Source organism: Tachypleus tridentatus, chromosome 8 (assembly GCF_004210375.1).
Source record: "Tachypleus tridentatus isolate NWPU-2018 chromosome 8, ASM421037v1, whole genome shotgun sequence".
Classification (NCBI taxonomy): domain Eukaryota; kingdom Metazoa; phylum Arthropoda; class Merostomata; order Xiphosura; family Limulidae; genus Tachypleus; species Tachypleus tridentatus.
Genome location: NC_134832.1, coordinates 33,624,584 through 33,649,576, shown reverse-complemented (window position 1 = coordinate 33,649,576; position 24,993 = coordinate 33,624,584). Strand labels below are relative to the sequence as shown.

At 30.9% G+C, this 24,993-nt stretch overlaps 1 protein-coding gene across 14 annotated transcripts in view; it reads left to right on the top strand.

The window, feature by feature from the left end:
* LOC143222130 (disco-interacting protein 2-like) overlaps positions 1 to 24,993 on the top strand; it is a 159,711-nt gene that overhangs the window by 105,356 nt on the left and 29,362 nt on the right. For all 14 annotated transcript variants that reach the window (XM_076448138.1, XM_076448143.1, XM_076448144.1 and 11 more), the window contains 10 exons: positions 1,546 to 1,639; positions 3,861 to 3,980; positions 5,442 to 5,556; positions 12,130 to 12,269; positions 13,300 to 13,436; positions 15,420 to 15,500; positions 19,082 to 19,209; positions 22,417 to 22,501; positions 22,982 to 23,080; positions 23,528 to 23,660. In XM_076448138.1, the coding sequence (XP_076304253.1) occupies positions 1,546 to 1,639; positions 3,861 to 3,980; positions 5,442 to 5,556; positions 12,130 to 12,269; positions 13,300 to 13,436; positions 15,420 to 15,500; positions 19,082 to 19,209; positions 22,417 to 22,501; positions 22,982 to 23,080; positions 23,528 to 23,660 (1,132 nt within the window). The remainder of the gene's footprint in view (positions 1 to 1,545; positions 1,640 to 3,860; positions 3,981 to 5,441; positions 5,557 to 12,129; positions 12,270 to 13,299; positions 13,437 to 15,419; positions 15,501 to 19,081; positions 19,210 to 22,416; positions 22,502 to 22,981; positions 23,081 to 23,527; positions 23,661 to 24,993) is intronic.

Sequence of the window (24,993 nt, the reverse complement as noted above, 5' to 3'; positions counted from 1 at the left end):
TTTAAACTGTTTGAACATTATCTTAAAATCTCTTTTGGGCTCTTTAATCTGTCTGAACAATTTTTAATTTAAAAATATTTTAAAATTGATATTTTGTAATTAATTCAAAAATAAAAAATCTTAACTGTCATACCTGAGGAGTCTAGCTTGGAAGAGTTGCATTTATAAATTTATTTTAGATTTATCTGCCTATTCCAAATTGTAGGTTTACATCTGCTAGGAATCTTATCATTCCTTAAGAATATATTCATCCATGTCTTATTTCTCAAGTACTTTTCCTTCTATGTCATTGATTTACAGCTCTGTGTGTTCCCACACATTTTCATAATATTAAAATCATATGGTTTGAACAAAGTGTAACTTTGAAAGTATGTGCATGCAGTATTTAAATATGATTGGATAGAGCAGGTTGTAGGCTTTTTATTTCAATGTGGTTTGAGCAGTAAATTATAGTTTGAGTAACTGATATGGTGGACCTTCTGCATGCTGAAAAAAGAAATGTAAATGGAATATAGAAAATTGAGAATAAACTATAGAGTTTAGATTATTTTATAGTTTATGAAGACATTTTTGTCATTTCTGAAGATGTTTTTATGTTACATTGTATTTGTTTGAAAGCTACAGAAATTTTATTCTCTGACAAGACAGTAGGTAAGCTTAGGTTCAGCAAGTAGGGTAGATTATGGCCAAATAATCTGATTAAAATCCTTACTTAATAATAGAGAACTTATTATTTACTTGTAAAAAATTGTTTTTACTAAACATTAATCAATTTTAACTGAGAATGTTGATAATACTGATGTCATTTTGAAAGTTTTGTTCCTATAGCACTCATTAAATCTATTAGCTTTTGCTCTGTGTTTTATGATTTATACCCAGATTGGTGAATACTGAAACTGACAAAGTAATGTATTGAAAGGAATAGTTTAATAAACATCAGTCAAGTTAAAACTGACTGGAACTCTCTGCACATCATTGAAAAAAAATGTGAAATTTATGTATGAAATGTGAAAATTTTCAGTAACAATGTTTTGCAACAAAAACTTGGAAATTGCAAAATCTAAAAAAACTGTAGATTTCATAAGTCAAATTTTGATAATTTTTAAGCAAAAACATTAATTATTTGGTAGGTTTGTCTGCAGACTTACAGTGCTAGAAACTAGGTTTTGATATTCATGGCAGACAGAGCACAGATAGCTCAATGTGTAACTTTGTCCTTAAATTCAAACAAACAAGCAATCATTTAATATAATACTAATATCTGTATTTGACTTAATCGGTTATCTTTACAGTTTGATGAACTTGGATCTTTTTTGTACTTTCATCTTTCAAACTTGTCGTTATTGTATTATTAAAGTTCTGTAAATGTGCAGATTTTTTATGTTTATTAAAATTATAACTGTTGAATATGTTCTAAAGTGTTTTTTCTTTCAGTGAAATATGCTTTAATGTATAAGATACAAGTGTATAGTTTACTCTTATGTGATTTTTTTACACACACTGTCATGTTAGCTGTTTATATTTACACTACTTTTTATTTTGCAGAGTGTACTCAATGGTATGCACGTTATATTTATTCCATATTCACTCATGAAGAGTAGTCCAGCATCCTGGATGTTAATGATAACCAAATACAAAGGTTTGGATAAAGTTTTGCAGATTTACATTTTAAGAATCCTGTATTAATTTCTTTACATCAAAGTTGTTTTTTTTTCTCTTTATTAAAGATGTGAAAAAATGTAACTTTTAACCCTTTCATGATTGTCTTGGTATAATATACACTAGTTCAATTACAAATGTTTAGTATATATCCTATAACTTGATGCACAATGTGTATTTTATAAAATTTGGTAGATGTTTAGTAAAGGTTTCAAATTTACAGTACTAAAAATATCTTATTTTTAGATGAATTATTTCTTTTACTGAAGACTTGATTGTGAAAATATTGAGTCTGTTCCTCTACTAGTCTGTATGTTAAGTGATTTTCATATTATGATTAAAAAACTATTCCTTTCCCAAAAATCTCAAATATTATTTCTGTGATTTCTAAAAACTTCTAAATACATTTCAAATGTTTGTTTTCAGTAAGACTATATTTTGTCTGGTGTTTTCTCTACACTAACAACATGGGATTTTTCAATTTGACCGACCTTGTAACCACCATAAAAAAATTAGGAAATAAATATTAATTATGCTTTTTTTCATTCTAGAACGACTACAGATTATAACACAAATATACAAATGTTTAGTCTAAATAGCTTAAGTATATAGTGTTATATGGCTAACATTACATAACTTGCATTGATGGAGTGCATGAGTGCTTATGTTATCATATCCAGTAATCTGAAACTGACCTTTAGTCTTCACAAGGTGACCCTGTGTTGATTGTGGTTTAGTAAACTAGTATTTTGTAATATACAGTCACATTTCAATTATTGTACATTTTATGTGCATATAGATTATTACTATTTAGAATTAAGGTATTAAACTTAGAAGAGTAAATAAAGAAGTAAAGCAAACAATTGTTTCGTACCTATGACCTTTGTACTCAGTTGCTAAGCCTTTTAAAATTTCACATATAGAGGATATGAAATGAAATTTTTCTAGGTTTTATATATAAAGTTCAATAACCAAAGAATCATAAGTTAATACTATAGAGTTTCACTATAATTTATCAAGCTAACTAAGCTGTATTTATTAAAAAAAAAGAAATTTGAGCAGACTAAAGACACAACTTACCTTCTTGAAATTTGGTTTGATAGAATGAAATGGCTTCTAACAGATTAAAATGGTGAGAAAACCACTAGGGGGACATTCTAAGCTGTCGATTGGTTATTCACAGGTCATATATTGAAGTAAGGGTATATAAGGGACCATTTCTGAAAATGGAAAGAGATGAATGGGGCCACTGTGGTTTGATTCAGTACATAAGGCATATTTCAACAAAATGACAAGACATGAGGTTTTTATCTTATATTTTAGCTTCTCAGTATTGGTAATTTGAGTTCCGAATGTGTATAAAACTATAGGATTAGCACTTTGGCATCACAAATATTTAATTTGAACTAGTGCTGTATTCTGCATGACTTACAAGAAAAAAAAAATGTGTGTTCTTTTAATATTTACTTTTAAATTAAGAAATTGACTGATGTATATAATACTAAGATTTGAATTTTGATCTACAGTTTGGGACCAAAATTATTGATGTAAATTTATAAAATGATTGCTCAATAAAATTTTGAACACAAGTTAACAAACACAGTGACATGACCTTTGATCCATGACATGTCAAGGTAAGGTTAAAGGAGTGTTCTTATTATTGTTTCTTAGCTTTAGCTGAATATGCAGTAAGTGTATTAACTTTTTAATATTGCTGTTTATGGCTCTGCTGATACTTATTTAGGGATCATGTAAGAGAAGAATATTTCATGTTTTTTAGTATCTTATACAAAGGTTCCCTCATGGTATGATACTTTACTGTATTTTTAAGAAACATTCATATTACTGATGTTGTGTTATTATTAACATACTTTTATATATATATATGTGTGTGTGTGTGTGTGTGTGTGTGTGTGAATATATAGCTCTGTCACCTTGAGAATATTTGTAGATGAATGTTACTTTTATTACTGTGAGCTTTTTAGTTGCATTTTGAAAAACGTTTAAAGTAAGTAGATTAAAGTGTTCATTATACATCTTTTATGAAACGTCTTTGACGTGTTTGTGTGTGGGGGAGGATTGTTCTTTTCTGATAGTAACATTGCATTAAAGACAATCAGCTTTATTTTTATGTCTGTTTTAGATGTTAAGTACTTTAAATCATCGTTAGCTAATTACTGATACTGTTTTATTAACTATAGCCACCTCTGCTATCTGCAAATCCCGGGATTTGCACTGGGGTCTACTGGCTTCGAAGGACCACAAGGATGTCAACCTTAGTTCTTTAAAAATGCTACTTGTGGCCGATGGATCGAACCCATGTAATTTCTGATAGTTTTTCATTTAGATGTCATGTGTAAATGTGTATTTATGCTTTAATAATTTACAATCCTTTAGAATTTTGAATTGTGTGTTTATCAATTTAATATATAATGTTGATTTAATAACTTTTATTTCTGCACAGTTAGCCAAATTTGTCACTGGAAAATAATTAAAAAAATTATATTAGCATGTTTAAGAAGTATCAGATATTACTTTAACTAAAAGTGGATTAGATAGAAAAGTAGAAAAAATGTTAAATATACATTTCAAAACTATCTTGATAGGAGATAAATAAACTACTATTTTTTTTATCTTTACTAATTAGCTTGCTAGCCCTAGAATTATTGAAATGTTCATATGAATCCTATCAGCTTTTTGAATACATTTCATTAAAATTTTGTATACATCAAATTGATTGTGCATCAAAGACTTTTTTGTTTACAATACCAGTCCTACAAAATGTTTTTAATAAAAATACCATCAATATTACTAATCACTTAGTATATAATAAATAATAACTAATTAAGAGTAAAGATATGTACACAGAGCAAAACTAAAAATAAACCTGGCAATTATTATACGTAATTAAATACACTTTTCTTTATATCCTATATATAAGTATTAGAATGCATTCTAAAGATGGCTGGAATGAGTGTTAAAACATTAATTAAAATAACTCAAGTTTTAATACCCATACCCAACCATCTTTAGATTACATTTTTACTTCAAGTGGGTTTCTTGTCATCATGAATTAGAATGCATTGTTTCATTGTTTGGGAGACCTTGCTGTTAATGACATTTTTTACTATAATTCCAATGTCTTGTGGAGTTGTTCAGCTTATGAGATTTAGGTTAGTTCTAAAGACAAATTTTAAACTAACAGTGCAAAATACTCTTTGTAACAAAAATATAACAACAAACAATAAATCAAAAAGTAAATGACATAATATATAATAAAGTCTGTGTGTGATTTCAGGGCTAATAGTTTTTTTTTCATTACCTCATAAGTGAAGTTCACCATGGCTCAAATTAATCAAAAGAAGTTTAATGCATATTTTCAGTATTAAGGTTTGAAAAGTAAAGGATAGAATGTGTAACAGACATCTTGTGTTAAACAGATTTCTCATCATAATGTTTAGTTGTATTTTTGGAACGTTTTTTCATATTTCATATGATCGTAACATATTTCCAACTTGAAGACAAGTAATTCAAGCCACCCACTTTATTTATTTCATGCACTCTGGTTTTTCAAATGTAATCCAATATTTCTTCTGTAAATTATAGATGAAGAATGTTAAATACTGGCTTAACACAGATATTTCTAACTTTTACTTTTCATGTGCTCTGCAGCCTAAACCTTATAATCAAGAAATACCAAAGTCTTTCAGTTTTTTCTCTTTTGATTAGGCAAGTTTTTGTCTTTGTTATTGAGATTAAGCAAACAAAAAAATTTTTTTTAGGGTCTTTGTCTTCTTGTGATCAATTTATGAGTGTGTTCCACAGTAGAGGACTACGACCTGAAGCTGTTTGTCCATGTGCTGCCACAGAAGAATGTCTAACTGTTGCCATCAGAAGGTATTAAATGTAAAAGCAAATATTACATTGAAAAGGTACCTTATTTCCATTCACTCACAGAGCTTTCTTGTTCAGTGCTGCCTTCTATTTCCCTGTTGTTTTTTTTTGCATGCCACAGGGCTTTAACTCTCAGGTTTGACTGAGCTTAACATGCAAATTATCATGCAACAAATTGCCACTATTAGAAGTGCCCCACATACACACATAGCTGATATGACTCCCTCTGTGCTATTTTGTCTATCTATTGTTGCTTGTTTAGCAGTGCTTATGTTTGAACATTTTATTTAGCTCTCACTTTATATTTTGAATTTTCATATTGATTATTTTTCAAGCTTCCTATTTATTTTATCTAGTTTTAATTCCTACTTCACTCAGTCATGGTGTTGCTTAATATTCTACTCTGTTATGGAACTTAGTTATTTTTCTGTCCTTTTCTTTCTTTGCCAACACAGTTGTTTTTGGTTTTTATTTGCATTATGCATTCTGATGTGCAAGTTGCTACATTGGAGAGGGACCGTGATTGTCCTGTTATTTTGTCCAAAGCCCAATATTCTCACCTTTAAATTATAATGTTTGTCCATCATGTACTTCCTGTTCAAGGTGATTCATTGAAATCCTGAAGGTTTCTTATGGGATACATTTACCTCATTACATCCTTGTTGGCAAATTTGTCAACTTTGACTTGTTCTTTACACACGTGGTTCCTCTGTTGTTGGGTTCTTTTGGAAAGAGACATGGTTTTGTCCTATGTTCATTTACCATCTCCTTATCTTCAGGACTTGCACTTGATCCCTTTTTCAATCAGTTTAATGTTTGGAGACCTTCCAGCGACTTTGTAACCCCATTGAAATCTGTGAGACAGTAATCAACTTTTTCCTTGTTAGTTGATCATTTGTTCATTTGTCTTGCTTGATGTCTTGACCATTTCAATTCACATTTCTGTTTGGTATTATATTTTTCTCATTTGCTCATTCATTCCATTAGTAGATTTTCTTCTCTTTAACTTATTTGATGCCAGACATCATACAGCCAACAGTGTTGGTAATTATCCTATGAGTTATGGTCTAGCTGTGGCACCTTTATCCCACTTTATTCATCTTTGGTGAGACTTCGTCAAGGACCTATGGTTCCTTCTCATTTTCTCAGAAGGACTTGTCTTCAATTTCCTTTTCCATCTTCTGTTGTCTCTTATACCTGTTTATTTTAACTTTGGTTTGGAATCCTACCATATGTCAGTATCTGTTTGAGACAATACAGGCTATTTTCTTTCAGAAGGCCATTGAACCTGTGACTTACCATTCTCCAGAACTTTATTCCAAGCTTTTTGTTGTCTTCAAGAAAACAGGAGATGGGCAGTCTGTGATCAATCTATTATGTCTCAATTGCTTCTTGTGCTACCCTGTTTTTACCATGGAGTCCTTTCTTAGCATCAGGTGGATTTTTCTTGAAGTTCAGAGATGAACGAAGATGATGTCTCACGTCTTATTTCCATACTTCTATGTCATGGCAGTTGAGACACTACCTTTATCAAGAGGTGGTGTATCAATTATCCACTTTAATTTTCTGGCTTTCTGTAGTAGCACCATATGTCTTCTGTCTGGTTGTCAAAGCTTTTGCCAGACTTATGCACACTCAAAGGTTATGCTTTTACCATTACATGAATGATTGACTTCTGTTGGTTTCTTTTGAATGGGAGTCCACTTCACATGTTATCTGCTTTCTCTGGAGATGGCTTGGGTTGGTTTCTCAAGTTGGAGAAATAATTTCCTAGTCCTACTCAATGTCTTATATATTTGACTTTTGTTTTACTCAACACTCATTTTAATCAGAAACAACCTTCTCTTCTTCAGTTCCATACAATAGAGATGGAAGTCATCAATGGCATAACTCCTTCTTTATTTCTGTTTGTGAGGTCCTATCTCTTTTGAGGATGTGGTTCTTCATAGCAGCACTTATCATCAAGGATCATGCTCTTCAATGAACTATTCATGACTAATGGAACCTTGCATGGGATCCTTTGGATATTCCTCTTACCCTTCCTCCCTCCCTTGTAGATGATCTTCATTGGTGATTGGACAAGTCTTACACTTCAGCAAGGGTTTTGCTTCCACCTCTTATCCACATTTACATATTTTTATAAACACTTCACTTCATATCTGGAAAATATGGGTCAAGTAGCAAGTCATTTCAGTTCCATGGTCTTCAAGTGAATGATATTATTAATATCTTGGAGCTTCATGCTGATCATCAGGCTTTGGATCATTTTTTTCATCTTGCCAGTCCATACAGGCAAGTCTACAGTGGTGGCATATATATGAATCACCAGGAAGACACCTGTTTTCTTTTCTTATATTGTTAAACATTAAAATTATTTTTTGGGCCCACATGCACAGTATTTGTCTAATTGCTTTTCACGTTTTGGGTGCTTTCAACCTGGTAACAGATGGTTTTTTTCTATCCAGAAAAATATGCCTGATGGAATGATATCTAAATCATCAAATTTTCAATTGTTATGCAATTGAGTGGGTACTCTGCACTTGGATGCAATTATCACTGTCTTCAACACCAAGTTACCTCTGTTTTGATCTCTGGTGTGTCATTCATTTGCTGTGGCTGTAAATGCATTCAGTCAGGATTGGACAGACAAATTTTTTATGTGTATCCTCTTATCTGACTCCTTTCAAGGGTGATTTTTATCATCCACTCTGCTCTGTTTCAAGTCCTTCTGATTGTCTCTTATTGGTTGGCCAAACTGTAGTTTTGGTAGTTGATCTAGATCCAGTCTTTTCTACTGTTACAGAACTCTATCCATTCTGCATCAAGCATCTCACCATTTCTACTCTTTGTCTTCGTGCCTGGTTTTTATCCAGTTATTTGCAAGAAGATCTAGTTGATTATGGTGAGTGGCTTTTTTAATGCCATGTTCTATTTGACCTTCTTCTATAGAGATTTATAAATGTAAGTGAAACATTTTACACTGTTGGTCTCAGGGTGGTGGGTTCTTACCTATTCATCTTACTGTTCCTGTCATTATGGATTTTCTCACTTGGTTATTTGATCAGAAGTCTTTGATCTTTTTGATTGCACTTTTTGTTTTTCCCAGTACTGTAAAGTTTTTACCTACCATACTTTTCACTCTTGCTACATTCCTTCTGCATTAGTCAACCTCCATGGCAACAGCCCTTCCAGATTTGGATGTCAGTATGATGCTTTATTGCACCTCTCATTTGAATCTTTGTCTGCTTGTTCTATGTTTTGTTCTTTCTTTTGGCCAATGTATGTGTTTCTGGTCAGAGTTATTTGCCCTTGATGTTTCACGTACACTTGATCATTCCTGTTATCTTTGCCTTTTGCCAGAACGATCTTTCTTTTCCAAGACTTTTCACCAATTTTTCTTCCTTTTGTTTCCAACCTTTATTCTAGGTCTGATTCAAATATACTTCTATGTCCAGATTGGCTTCCTTCTGTCATAATTGTTCTCGCTATATCCATTCCATAGCATATATCCTTTGTTCATGATCTCTCTTTTCTTTTACTTTTACCAACTGTGTTTGGCATTTAATTTGATTGCCTTATTCTTCCTTGTCACATTCTCTGTCAATTATTTTGGTGTCTTTCCATCAGATTAAGCACCTTACCTTTTCCCTGGCATCTCATTTGCATTGTCCTATGGAAAAAATTCTACAAATGGGTTTCTCTGTCTACTTTCATCTCTCACCATTTGCATCGTGTTGCTCTTTCTTCCTCTTTGGGTTATTGTCTTTCATCTATTGCCATTCTTCAGACTTTGGTGCAACTATAACTGGGGAAGTTTTGTTTCTTTTGTGTTATATATATATTTCAGGGCCTGTCCGATATTTTGATCTGAATGCTGCTCTAATCTGCAGTGTAAGGCCATGTTGACTATTAAACACTCATTGTCACATGTGATAGAGATGGAGTGTTCCACAAGATTGCTTGTAGGTTATTTTGCACGATATCTCTGATTCATAAGTATGCCTGTTTTGTGGAATTTGTGGATATAGGAGAAGGAGATTGTTTACCATCTCTCTCATTCCTTAGATTGAACAAATTGGATGTGGTCTGCTTTTCAGAATAGTTTTGTGGTCACCCATTGCACTGTTTATGGTGTGAATTTTCTTTCAGACTCTCCACCTCATTTTTTCCCTCTGTTTATTACAGTAAGGTAACAGTGTCCTTATCATTTTCTAGCTTTAAGCCACTAGGGTGGTGGACCATGGAGTTGTGCTCCTGAATAAGAGATATACAATATAATCAATAATGCTTCCTTCAGTTGACAGTAGAAAGGTAGCATTCTGCTGATGTAGTTGATGGATATTTTCCAAGAAAGATACTTCATCTCTGCACAGGCTTATCCATGGAGATGACAAAGAATTGGAGTAAACTGTCATAATGAATGATTCATAATGTTAGAAAAACACACAGGTTAAAGAAGTCTTGATAGAAATGAATAAAAACACCATAACCCAAGTGCTTTTAAAAGGTGAACCTTTCTTCTGCTGGGGCAAATTGGGAATGATCCATCATGTTTTCCCCACATGGAAGTTAGTTTTCAGAAGTTGAACTTATGATGATTGGCTCAGCTATAAATCCAAAGTCTTCAGAAATGTGTTTAGGAGATGCCTGGTATACCTCACTCATATTTTATCTTGATTGTACTGCCCTGGTGTTGTGGGTCATGATAGGTGGAATTGTTGGTTACTCCTCTTCTTCCTTTTGCACTAATCCTTAATGTTTTTATGTTGAGAATGTAATTGTGTTTGAGGTGCTTTGGTTTATTTGATTTAAGTGGGATATATTTGTATTTCATTCTTATCACAGGTGCCCTTTTCTCCACTTGGTGATGAGATTTTTTTCCTCTGGCCAGCTGAACTTGGAGGTGAATAAAGCATGATTCTCTTTCTTGCCCCCTGCATGGATGTCAGTTCTTGCCGGTTTATTTTTGGATTTAGAGCTGAACTTAATTGACACTGTACTCACACATATGCAGTTCACCCCTTGAATTGGGATCTCTGATTTTACACCCATTTGGAAATCAATTCCCAGTAGTTGAGTTTAGAGCTACACCAATCGTTGTAAGTCCTCACAAAGGGGTGTCTAGTACCTTTCTCACTTTGTCTTGGGTGACCTGCCCTAATGTTGTGGGTCATAGTGGATGCATTTATTGGTTACTCGGCTTTTTTCTCTTGCATAAACCTTCAATGTTTTTTATGTTGAGGATGTAAGTATTATTGAGGTATTTCAGCCTGTTTGATTTGAGTGGGTTATATTTGTATTTCACTCTTCTCACATGTGCTCTGTTTCCAATGGTGGTGGGATGTATTCCTCCAATCGGCTGAACTTGAGGTGAAGATGGTTTGATAATTTTTCCTACCCTTTCATAGATTTCAATTCCTGAAGGTGAGTTTTGGATTGTAGTTGACTTACTTCAGGTAGTTTCCCATCAGTTGAGTTTGGGATGGAATTAATGTGCTGAATGTGGCCTGTTGCATCTTAGCCACTTTGTACCTTTGGGCACATCCCTTATTTTACCCACATTCTTTTCATCATGGAGACTGAAATTATATTGTGGTTAGGATTACTGTCCAACTGTTTTCTCTCCCATTGGGATATGCTCTTCACACTTTTACACCCCTTTCTATCATACCTTTTATACATCTGGATGAAGAGTATGTTTGGTAAAGAAGTGATTCAGGTTCCCATGTGTAATCCTCTTATTAGAGGATTCCTTCATGAGGGTGTCATTCATGTGCTTTTGAAGGATGCTTCTACTACTTTCTCCCTTGTGCTGGTTTCTCTTCCAATTCAGTGCAGGATTCTAGCTAGGTATGTGAGAAGAAGCAAGTTACATTGTTGAAGGTTATAATTTTCTTACCTTGAAAATATATTTTCAAGAGGTACTTACTTCACTCATACTTCTCACTATTCCTCCCCACTGTCACCTGGTGCTTAGGTTTTTGCCTAAACTTGAAGTGGTAGTTGGGTAGAATAACTTAAGAGAAAGTCACATGAGTAATTTGTGTGTGTGGCACATCTGTTGGTGGAGGTTTGACACACGATAATTTACACTTAAGATTCAGTTAAGCCATTTGAACTGAGGAGTACATAGGAGTGAAAGGCTTGTGACATACAAAAAAAAAAAAATGTAAATAGAGGGCAGTACTAAATAAAGATAATTATGTATGTAAGCAGAAATAAGTACCTGACAGAAGTATACTTTTGGAGAAGGAAAGTTATAACTTTATGATAGACAAAGAATATTTATTATATTTTATTATGTTGACACACACACAAAATTATTAACAAAGTTTTGGATATAAGACTTTTAAACTAAAAACATTTTCATAATATATTCAAATGTATAATTGCAAAGTAAAAAGAGGTAGTGATTAAAATTGTTGCCTTGAAATAACACTTATTTGTGAAGAGGTTGCTTTTTAGAGAACTTGAAGTCCTAGATCACACTGAGCTTAAATACTTATTTTTCAGCAGAAAATTATAAGAGGAGATTGTATTATCTTACAAATTTTTTTATATAATTTGCTGTTTCAGGCCAGGTCAAACAGGTCCTGGTTCTAGTGGTAGAGGAGTCTTATCCATGTCAGCTTTAAGTTATGGAGTAATCCGAGTGGATCAAGAAAATAGTCTTACATCTCTCACCCTGCAAGACTGTGGACAGGTCATGCCTGGTGGTAAGTAGAACTTGACATGCACTTTTGAAAAAAAAAAGACCTTAGTTTTTGTACAAGCAGCAGAGTTTTATCAATAGATTTCAACTAAATAATAACTTGCTCTATTTTTCACAGAAAGTCTGAGAGAACCTGAGAACTTGTAACTGTAGTATTTTGTGCAAAATATCTGTTGCAGGAAGAATTTAATTATGAAAAAGTTATTTATATTTTTAGATAGTGCGCATCAAAATCTCTTCATTAATGTCCATATCTTCTTTATAATTTATTATCCTAAGCTTATTGAATTCTTTATCAATTTACTATTTTAATTGTTTCACACAGAAATACAATTTAAAACCAGTGAATAGCAATTTGCTATGAGCGTATAATTAATTTTACTTACAAGGATTATTACACTTAAACATTTATTTGGATATCAAGTGTCAGTGAAACATATTCAAAACACCTGAACACGAGTGGATTTCTAACCTTTATTAATGGTGATAACGAATATAGTTTCTTCATAGCCTTCATTATTTTTCTGATATGTTTCATGTGATGCTTTCACTGTGTTGTATATTTTAAGAAAATGCCTGTATTATCAAGCATCAATTTTTTATGAATTGTAGGCAGCTTTTAAGCACCATTTTGAAGAGCTATAATATACTTTAGTTAAGTTGCTGTGTCACTATATATAAAGAATTTCAAAACTAAATTTATATGATGATAGGCGTGCATGGAAAACTGAAATCCTGAAAAAAACAAACAAATTTGTAACTTTTCTAAATTTGGTAATGAAGTAGAAGAAACAACAACAACTAAAAAGTGAAGTTTTTGCTGTTCATGTTCATATATAATACAGTTTTAAGATAATATATTACTTCTTTAAGACAACACTGAAAAAAGTCTACAATTTTGTGAATAGTTTTAGTATGTTTCAATTATTAAATAATACCAACTATAATTATAAAGAATTCCTTTAAATATTCAATTTCTATAAACATTTGGAATCTAATATCATTTGTTTAGCTTCTAAATGTTGTTTTTTTAGCTGTAGTAGCTGTTGTTAAAGTTGGTGATCAACCTTATCTCTGTAAGACTGATGAAGTAGGCGAGTTGTGTGTAAGCTCTTCATTGACTGGAAGTTCTTACTGGGGGCTTCAAGGTCTCACCAATAGTGTGTTTAAGGTAACTTTTGTCAAACATACAGTGTACTCACTTTCATATTGAAACCTTAAGTGTTTCATTGGCAAGACAATGACTGATTTAAATGTGGATTGAAATATGCTTCAATATTAAAGTGTTACATGGCCTCATCACAAGTATATATAAGATAAATGATATTAAAAATCTATTTACATTAAAATAAGAACTTCAGTGTTTGTTCATAAGAATATTTGATGTAACTACTGTTTAAAATTTATTTCTAGCAGTCATCAGTGTTGCATCAGCATTATATATAAAAGTAAATTTGGATATAAATATGAATATGTGAGACTTTGAAGTCATAATAACAGCTAAGTAATAACAAAAGAATTATAATGAAAATATTGTCATCATGTGTTTGCTCATAGGGTGGATTTCTTTTGGATTGCTTGTTGAAGTTAATTTAGTGCAGTTCATGTAAGAACAATGAACTAGTTTATTTCCAAGATAAATGTTCATTACAACCATTTTTAGATCTGATTCCAAATACATAAACTTTTCTGCATAAACTCCTGAACAAATTTAGGCTTACCTTACTTATTAACTTGTTTGTAAAATTTCACAGCTAATTGATTGAACAACTGGCTAGTAGAACAGTTACAATAACCCTCTTGTCTGACAAAGAATAATTTTATTGACACTGAACTCACTCTGATTTGAATCTCTAACTTGATATATGTTGACTCCTTGCTTAACTTAATAACTTAAACTGAATCTCAGAACTAACTCTATTATCACTGATTACTTGTTTTTTAAATTTTACTTCCTTTCTATTCACTGCACAAATTTTCCACATCATAATATTATGATTCCTCTAGTAAACATCTAAATTTAAACGTATAAAATAAATCTTACAGCAGTACTACTTTCTAGATCATTTAACCTTGGTGTAAATTTCAATTTTTTTGGTCAGTGTTTATAAACTTGACCAATGTTACAGTTCTATTTGAAAATATTTGCCTGAAAGAAATAAAATACTGAGATCTTATTATAAATATATCTGTATTATAGTCTAACAAATACTGTTTATATTGTGAAACTTAATTAATGAGGATACTTATTTTCTTTGCTATTGATTTAAATTAACCATCAAATTACTAACTTATTTCTGTACCATTCTCTACCACTGGATCAGTGTATTTTGTCACATTGAGATGTTTTATATTTTGCCTGTTATAACACTCAGTGTAAAGAATTGACCAGAAACTGATAAAAGTCACTGCTTTTTAAAATACAGCAGAAATTAGTGGAATTAGGTCTCATGTTGATTGCATTTTTTACATTTTATCTTTTACTTGGCTTTTATTGTTGAAGACCTTGTTACCTGGAAAATCTTTGCAATTTGGTGCAATTTATTTTCAAAGTGGATATAAAGAATGAAAAACATCAGTAAATAGTAGGAATACTTTTTCTTTTTTACTCTTCATATTTGGTTCTTGGTCAGTTGCAGTGGGCAGAGCAGATATATAGCCCATTGCATAGCTTATCACTTAAGTAGACAAATTACATGTTTAGTCAACTGATTTTACTTTCCAACTTTATTGATTATGATATATTTTTCAATTTTGAATCTCAGTGGTACTGTTATATTTATGACAGAATATTGAAACATGAATTTCAACAACTTCTTGCTTTGATTCATTTGCTTGATTGTGTTGGTTAATTTACATACCTTGTGAAAAATGTGTTTGTCATTAACATAAGCAATTGTATAATCTTGTTTGTTTTTGTAATCAATTATGGAAGCCTTTGTATGTTTGAATAGGGAAAACAAAGCAATATTATCCACTGGATTATGATTAAAAATTGAAGGTAACGTTGTTGTTAGAATTTTTTATTTATTTATTAGATCATAAGATATCGAAATAATATATATAAAGTTTCATAAGAAGCTAATTTAAAGGTGGCAAGCCCTAATGTTTCTATGAATGTTAGCTATTAAATATATTAATATTTTCTCTACAGGTACAACCCTTACATCCAGATGGGAGGGCTGTGAGTGAACAGAAATTTGTGAGGACTGGTTTATTGGGCTTTGTTGGGCCTGTAAGTTTGTAATATAATTTTATTTTTTTTATCTTTTGTGCTGTATCCTATTATGAACACTAACAGCAACATATGTTGAAAACCATTTATCTTTGATGTCAAACTGATAAAGTTAAGCTGTCAGGAAACTGGTTTTGATTTGTTCCATTTTTCCCTTAAGATTAATTTTATAGGAAAGGTCCTGTTTACTTAAAATAAGAAAACCTTATAAACAAATGTTAGGTTTTCTTTTTCACAGAGAAACATGAGTTAAATACGTGTTTAACTAATGAAGATCTAAGATAAAAAGTTTTTTTTCGCATGGCTTATAATGGTCCTTCTTAAATTTTAGTTTTATTAATGGCTGTAATGTTTGAAATAACTTTGAATATTATTAAATTACTTACCTTACATTTATGATTGAAGATTATTTTACTTGTTAGCATAGTTTATGGATTCATAAGTATAAATAAATATTAGTGATGAGGGCACCCAACTGATCGATAAGTGCATTATAATGAAGACATGGTTTGGTTTTCTTCATTATTCATAATGATACTGCATCCAAATTGTCATTTGTTATATAAAAAAATTGCTTCATGATTAATTATGTATTTTTAATAGTGACATGTAGGGTCAGCTTACTTTTGATCATAAGTTATGAATGATTCACTGATTTTTTTATCATTTGTAATATAGAAACATTATTCAGAGTTTTTCTGACAGTTTTAGTTTGTAATTGGAGTAATTTATTCTTTAATATTTTTAATTTCAAATTTCATACAAAGTGAACCACATAACAATTTAATGATGTTACTGTCATACTTACAAAACATTTCTTGAGTATTTTCTGTAGTCTTATCATGAAGGTATTGGTTAATACTTATCATTATTATTAACATTATACAGTATATATAATCCATTTTTTGATACAAATTATTTTGAATTATGTACATAGTATGTGTTGCTTACATTGACAGATCTTGTACTGTAACATTTCTGCTAGTTTTTTTCAGCAGATAATCTTTATTATAAGAGGTAAAAAGAAAGAAATTCATTTTCAACTATTAATGAAGACTATATAATAGTTACACATCCTTCAGTGACACAGCAGTATGTCTATGAACTTACAATGCTAGAAGCCAAGTTCTGAAACTTGTGGTAGGCAGAGTACAAACAGCTCATTGTTTAGCTTTGCACTTAACCACAAACAAACAAACAATAATATTTATATTTCACTAAGTTGAGCTACTTCCAACTGCTGTTGAAGTTCTCACATATGTAAAGTATATGTAATATAAATATGCAACTAGATACACTTCTGCAGGTTCCCAATATATGTTCTGTTTCCAGAGTAACTAAACCTGAAATTAAGAGTAATAAATAATTTTATTCTTACTTGTGAAATTTGTATGTCATGCTGTGTTGTAACCTCCATAATTCTTTTCATGATTTGTGGCATGTGCTCGTTTTACTGATGTCATGACAGTACAAATTGCAGTGTTAAGCATCCCTTAATGTGACCTCATTTTAGTGTCTTTTGATTGAAATGGAGCTTGGTATGGCCAGGTGGTTAGGATGTTCGACTTGCTGGTTCAGATCTCTGTCGCATCAAACATGCTTGCTCTTTTAGCTGTGGGGATGTTATAATGTTACAGTCAATCCCACTATTCTTTGACTAAAAAGTAGCCCAAGAGTTGGTAATGGGTAGTGATGACTAGTTAACTTACCTCTAGTCTTACACTGCTAAATTAGGGACAGCTAGTGCAAATAGCCCTCATATAGCTTTGCATGAAATTGAAAACAAATAAACAAACTGACTGACAGGCAGATAACACACTATGGTTTAATGGTAGGAAGTCTGCTTTTAAAGTATTTAAAAAACATCAACTGTTATAGGTCTACTATTGTACTAACTAAAAAACCTGGAACAGATTTGGGTTTCTCACAGTGCACATACTGAACTTTGAAGAAAGTTTGGAAGCAGAATAATGTACGTTACAATAATGAGCACATCCAGCAGGCATGCTAAATTTACGATATAGTATGGCTAATTGTGTGATGCCTTTGTCATAAAACCAGGATGTTTTGTGTGTCTCAAAAACCTTTTTCTGTGGCACTGGGACAATCTACCAAAAGACAAGATTGTCTTGACCAAACCAGGACATCTAGTCACCATAAGTAATAAGACATTGAAATTACCAATAAAGAATAAACAACACAGTAAATCAGATGGTAATCAGTGCTCATTACAATGATTATAAACTTCTATTGGGATCAAAGCCTCATTTTTTCACTCATCAAAATTATGCTAGTGCACTCACTAAAGTATACAAGATGCTTGTGTACCCTCCCCCACAGTGTGTGTTCTGTTACAGAAAATTTAATAAAGGTTTTTGGGAGGTGTTAGAATATGGCACTATCTGTCTATTAACTTATGTCAAAGATAAATGCTCAATAACAGTACTAATAAGTCCCTTGTCTAAACTATCATTCAGCAAAGTTAGTATAAACAAATGTAATTTTATGTTACAAGTTAAAGCCATTTTAAAACCAAAAAGGTTAATTTACATTTATTTGAATTTTGTTTTTGTCATTTGTGAGGCTAGTATATCTTATTTACAATTAGGGTAGAGAAAATAACTGATAAAAGGAAAAGTTTCTAGTGATTACAAAAATGAAACTTGTTATTTTTTTGTATGAAGAAAAATATTTTAAAATTTGTTATGAAATTTGCTCAATAATTTGATTCCATATATTCATAGAGACATTTTTATTGGAAATACTTCATTGAAAATACTGTTGTTTTTTTATCTTCAGATGAATCTTAATGATTACTGGAAGCTTGAAAAAATTTTTTTAAAGATACAAAGAATACTATAAATTATAAGATCAGTTTGGAGTCATGAACTCGGTCCATTCAATTGGGCCCATAGTGACAGAGTTTATATTCTAAATGTTATATGATTGTGTAGAAAATATGCTCATCTTATTTAAAATTTAATTTTTCTGTAAAAGAACAAAAAAAAACTTTTTCATGTATGTGTTACAGGTTTTAGGTTATAAGCCAGTGACTTGACTGTAGTTTTTGTTTGTTGTCTGGAAGTTACAAGGCTTATTGTTATAGAGAATATGTTGCAACACTAGGTAGTATTATATTAGTTACCAAACTGCTCAATTTTAGAACTGATGAATATTATAAATGAGAGTGGTTAAGCTCATTAACATCTAATCTTTTAAATCTGTGGCTACTACAGAGAAAAACATAATACAAGAATGTTCTGAAATTTTACCTTATTAAACTTGGTTATTGCATGCTTTAATGAATGTATGATCAAGTGAAGTAATTAGGAAACTGGAGTAGTGAGTGTTGATAGTTTTACTGTTTACAAAATAATAATTTTCTAATCATTGTTGAGTAGTTTACCTGAATAATAAAGACAAAATTCTTAATGGGAAAGGGTGAAATTTAGGTGTTACTAAATATTGTATCTGAGGTTCCTACCTGATATTGAATAGTTCCAATTTGATGTTATTAGTACAATTTATTTAGTTATATAAATGGAAAAAACAAAGTTATATTTTTTTGTCCTTACTGTTAGGGGGGCCTTGTGTTTGTTTGTGGTACTCGAGATGGCTTGATGCAAGTAAGTGGAAGGAAGCATAATACTGATGACCTCATAGCAACTGTTCTGGCTGTAGACCCAATGAAATTTATTTATCGTGGCAGGTGAGAATCAGGTTGATGGAATAAGCATCTATTATAAAGACTGTTATTATAAAGTAGCATGGAATTATTCAAACATTTTGTGAATTTGTTTTTAGAAGTTGTCATTAGTGATAGAAAAAATATGTAGTGTAATTCTTTGAGTGCTGTATAAATGAAACTAGCTATGCTCTCAGTAATGTAAAGATATATATATTTCATTGTAGACAACTTAATGCAAAAATCATATTCTTTGATGCATTTTTTTCTGTGTTATTTATTTTTGTATGGAAGGATGAAGATATTAACGTTCTCAGTAATGCTTCACTTTGAACACATTTTTTGTCCATGAATGTAGGTGGCTTGGATATTATGCTGTAATGGTATCAGAATAATAAAATGTTTCAGCAGCTCTTAAACTGTGGGTTGCAGTCAAGACACAGTAAATCATAAATATACTTCTATTTAAAAATTATTTATAAAATAATGGTTATAAAATGATTTATAACATGCAATAATTAAACTTGTAAGGGTGCCACTGCAATATGCTGAGGTTACTCTGTAGGTCAACAGTAAGTTTTGGGACTTGCATTATGAAAATCTGGGTTTCAGTTCTCTGTGGTTTGTTTATAGAGTGCAGATAGCTCTTTATATAACTATGTGCTAGAAAACAAGCATCAACGAAATTATTGAAATATATTAGAATAATAACTCCTCTTCTGTGTGGGAGTTTGGGTCTTAAAAAATTTCCTTACTACATAAGTAGAAGTTGTTATTTTGGGAACCCATGATTTTGCTTGAGAAAAGGAGGTTGTGTATGTAATTAGAAGTAATTGGTAACACATGACTTAAGCCCTTAAAACTCTGGTTTCATTAGAAGTAAAGACAGAGATAAACCAGATTTGATGTATGTGTATTCATTCTGCTAATACCTGATATTTAGTTGTTATATTTTAATCATATCTTAGGTTGTGCATAATATACAAATTTGTTTTACTTTTAACTGCTAGAAAACAAAATACAATACATTTTTATTACAGGATTGGCCAGAAATATAAATAATGCACATTTTTAATCCAGAAATATAAAAAACAGGAAAAAAGCTATTGTATGCATGTTTTTCCTGTTTTTCAAACTTGAGAGGTAGCAAATTTGCATTAAATGAAGTAAATGCACCTTTACATATTTTTGTGATAGAAAAATTGTAGTATTTTCAGGTAAAACTGATTTCCAAGCAGCTATCAGATAGATTCACTGAATGATAGTAGGTTTGACCTGAACATTTAGGAGCAATATGCATTTGAAAACTTAACTGAGTTTTAATTCTGTGTTGAGCAAAGAAAAAAATGGATACATTTGAGAAAAATGAATACAATTCTTATAACACAAAAACAAAGTGCAGTGAAACTACTTACACTGATAATAGCACAGTTGCTTCTGTTGGTTCAATGCATTGTTAAGTAGTTTTCTTTCTCTTGAAACAGTATTTTCTTAAAGTAAATACTAGGATGGTTGGGTAGAATTGAAAAATAGTAAATACTTTTATTTTGAAAGAAACATCATATTCTTTCTTCTGTGAGAATTTTATCATGTGACTGTAGTTCTCATATATTTTTCTCTGGTTGTAACGTACAGATATCTTTTCAGCCAGCAAAGGACCATTGACCATTTTAATAGACCACAATATCTTCTCAGGAGAAGTAGATTTTACCTGTTGTACTGAACAAAGAAATAGTAAACTTCAGTCTATTTCTGAACCATGTGGTTAAGCAGAAATTTTCTAGAAATTAGATAAGCAAAAAAGTTGTACAACTTCCTATATGACTAATAGCATTTAGAAAATATATCCTCTTTGTCACAAACCGGGCCCATTAATTAGTATGCCTAACTATGGATCTGTGCCTCCTGTTACTGACAAGAAAAGTAACAATCAAACACAATGCACTGGGTCCATGGGTGTGTGTTATAAGGGTGACAATCAAATCCTACTACTTAGCTACACTTGGGTTGTCCAGGAGTGTCAGTGGTTGGTGTTGACTAGATGTCCTTTTTAGTCTCTCAAAAATTATGGATGGCTCACACAGATAGCCTTTTAGTCTATGTGTGTAAATATCCAAAAACAAGTGTGTCTGAAATTGTTTCCTTAGTTTAAGTTTGAGCATGCCCTGAAACAGAGAATTACAGATATTTTTTAAAAAAATATATCATAAGGCATACAGTTTTTAATAAAGATATTGTATAATACATACAATTCTTTAATAACAATAGGCTATGAATTTAAACTTCATAAAAGGTTTAATTTTAATAATGGATTTTCCATAACTCGCTATGCAGATTTCAAAAGTATTTATTTTTTCTGTAAGGATTTTTAAACAAATTGGAAAGAAAAAAACTATTACTTAGATCAAATTCTTATTTCTTTTATAACCACAATGAAAATTTATTATTATTATGTTTGGGTTTTAGAACAATTGATTTTGGTCTAGAGAAATATAGCCAGAGGTAGTTAATGTTTTAAGCATTACAAAATGTGATCCAAATTCAATGAGAATGATTCACTTACTTAAAGTGCATGTAATATTTTGTGAAAAATCTGTATGTGATGGAGAAAAATGTGTACCATTTATAGATTCAGTGTACGGGAATTACTGTAGAACACACAAAAACTTTAAGACAATAAAACCATTGTAGGCCTGTATAACTAGTTATTTTGAGACTAGAAGAAAATTAATTAGCATATTTGTTTTTTGTAATAATTAATGTTTTAAAAATTAGGTGATATTTCTTTATTTAAACTCCTGTTTGTAAATATGAGAAGTTGGTCATTTTTTGATAATTATAACACATCTGTATGTTGTGTTACTTTACAGATATGATGTGATAATTATGATATATGGTTGCTAAGCTCAAATATTATCCCCCAGTGGCATAGTGTTATGTCTGCAGACTTAAAGTGCAAGAAACTGGGCTTTGATACCTGTGTTGGGTAGAGCACATATAGTCCATTGTGTAGCTTTATACTTAATTACAAACAAATAAAATACAGATATTTTTAAGTTTATTGTAACCATGAGGTTTATTGTGAAATAACTGTTTATAAGGCTTTTTTAGTAGTCAGCAGAGCCTACAATAGATTAAATACAATTTGAAATATCTATGTATGTAAAGTCACTATATATATTTCTTCTCAGTAGTTTATAAATAGGGAAATTTTCATTTTCTTTTGTTTAGAATTGCTGTGTTCTCAATTCGTGTGCTCAGGGATGAAAGAATCTGTGTTATAGCAGAACAAAGACCTGATTGCACCGAGGAAGAGGTAACTAATACATTTCCCAATGAAATTAATTAGACTGACAAATTATGTTTATTTGAAACGTTTGTAGTCTTTAAAATCCCATATAAAATAGTTAAAGTGGTTTCAAGAAAGGTTTACCTTTTCATTTTCAGTCCAAAAAAAAAGGCAAATTATGAAGTATTAGATTTTCTTATTTCCTCTGATTAATGCTCTTGTTTGTTGATGGAATGTATCGAAACAATTAAGTGCTAAAGAAAATACAGCATTGGATGTGTTCCCAGAAACACTGAAATTTCATGTTGAATTTAAAGTAAAATGATTTCATACTGCTAAATAATTTGGAATTCTTTAAAAACAAAAACCAGACCAAAATTGTTTTCAAGGTTTATTGCTTCATGATGTTCAGCTTGGAAATTGAAATGGCTATAGACAGAGATACTGTGTGATTGTTATATTGCTATGTACTTGGTACTAACAGTGTCCACTCTTTTCTTTATTTAGAGTTTCCAATGGATTAGCAGAGTTCTGCAAGCTGTAGACAGTATTCACCAAGTGGGTATTTATTGCTTAGCTCTAGTCCCACCAAACTATTTGCCAAAGGTGAGAGAATTGTTTGTAGATATTAGATCTTGTTTTTGATGTCTTTTGTTTTTCTGTGTTATACCTGCAGGTGCTTAGAAGTTAGGCAGTGGTTGTTGTATGTTCAGAATTGTTAATGATCTTGAAGATACTGTAATTTAATTTTTGTAAAGGCATTTTTTAATTTTAACTGAATAGTGAGTCTTAGTTATCCAATTGTCAGTAATATTAATCCACTAGATAGTCAAGGTAAATTTTTTTTTCTAAATTTTTAACTCTTTGTAAATTGCATTGTATGAATGTGTGTAAGGCCGTCTTTAGAGAAAAGAAAATTTTTTTTAATGAAGTTGCTTACCATGAGTGCTGAATGTTATGTTTATATTCTAATTTGCTAATCTAAATTGGTATCAACAGTATGTCAGAAGCTGCTTAAAGTTTGTTACTTTATATGATTCTTAATATTTTTAGACCCCATTAGGTGGTATCCATTTGTCAGAAACCAAGCGAAGATTTCTAGAAGGAAGTCTTCATCCTGCTAATGTTTTAATGTGTCCCCACACCTGTGTTACAAACCTTCCTAAACCTCGTGAAGTTCACTCAGGTAGATTTGTTTTTTGTAAATGTTTTTCTATTGTTATTATTAACTCAAAGTACATCTGTAACCTCGTGTTTAATGTTAATTATATTTATGTGCTTCAGAGATTGTTCCTTTCATATTTTAAATTCAAAACTGTTTATCATTATTTTTTGTATAATTATTGGTCATCTTTTAACATATTTAGTATGTTTCTTATATTGATAATTTTTGCTTTCTGTTTCTTGTAATTTCAATTTTTAATTCTAGTTTAAAATAGTATTAATCTTATGGTATAAAATATAATTTAAGAAAGGTTAAAAAAAACATTTGGAAATAAATATTATGATACTTTCCGTATCCATTAGGCAGACTTTTAAGTCTTTAAGTAAAAACATGTACCAAATAACTATGTTTTCTGGAAATAATTTTACTGTTAAGCCTTTTTTGGAAAAACAGTGAAAACACCAGTAACTTTGTTAAGTTTATAACTATTTTAAATGTGAAATAAGCCAATTAAATTATATCTTTCTGAATTTAGCACATCCTTAAATTTTTTTTCCTTGCTCTTATCTAATCCCACTTGAAAATTAGGAAACTGTTTCAGCCATGGTGTATTATTCAAATAATACAGATATCTAAATTTCAACAGTAAAATTTATTTTTTTTTGTACTTTATAGAAAGGAATTGTTGTACATAATCTGTAAATAATATAGAAAAATGAAAATATAGGACATTTTTGTTTTTTTGTTACAAAAATGAATGAAAAATAGTTTTTATCACAATGGAAGTAATGTGTAATTTGTTCAGTTACATAAATTTTAAAGTAGCAAGATAATGAAAAATAGATAATAATAATCATTACAATTACAAATGCTACAATATCTAATTGTTCAAATCTGTTACTTTTGATACAGTATAGAAGTTATTGGTAGAGTATGGAAATATTAGTGGTATTTGAATTATCTGAAAGTAATTGAAATCAATTTAAAATATTCCAAAGTGATATATTAAATGTGAATGTTCTGAGCATGTCTACATGTTGTTTTTCTCTCTGCTACATTAAAGTTGAATCTATAGAGACATCTTTAGCATTTTTACTGATTTGTCAAAAAGAAATGGTAATTTATGAATCAATAAGAGTTCTGGCAACTACAACCCATCTTATATGTTAATGTTTAACATGCTGTTTTATACCTTTATTGTATCTTATATGTTAATGTTTAACATGCTGTTTTATACCTTTATTGTATCTTTAATGTAATAATTTGTAGTTTTTGAAGAGGACAGTTTTTTCCTTTGTCAAAAAAAAATAAATGGGGGCACGTGTCCCTATTGCTCCCCTAGTCCCGGCATCCA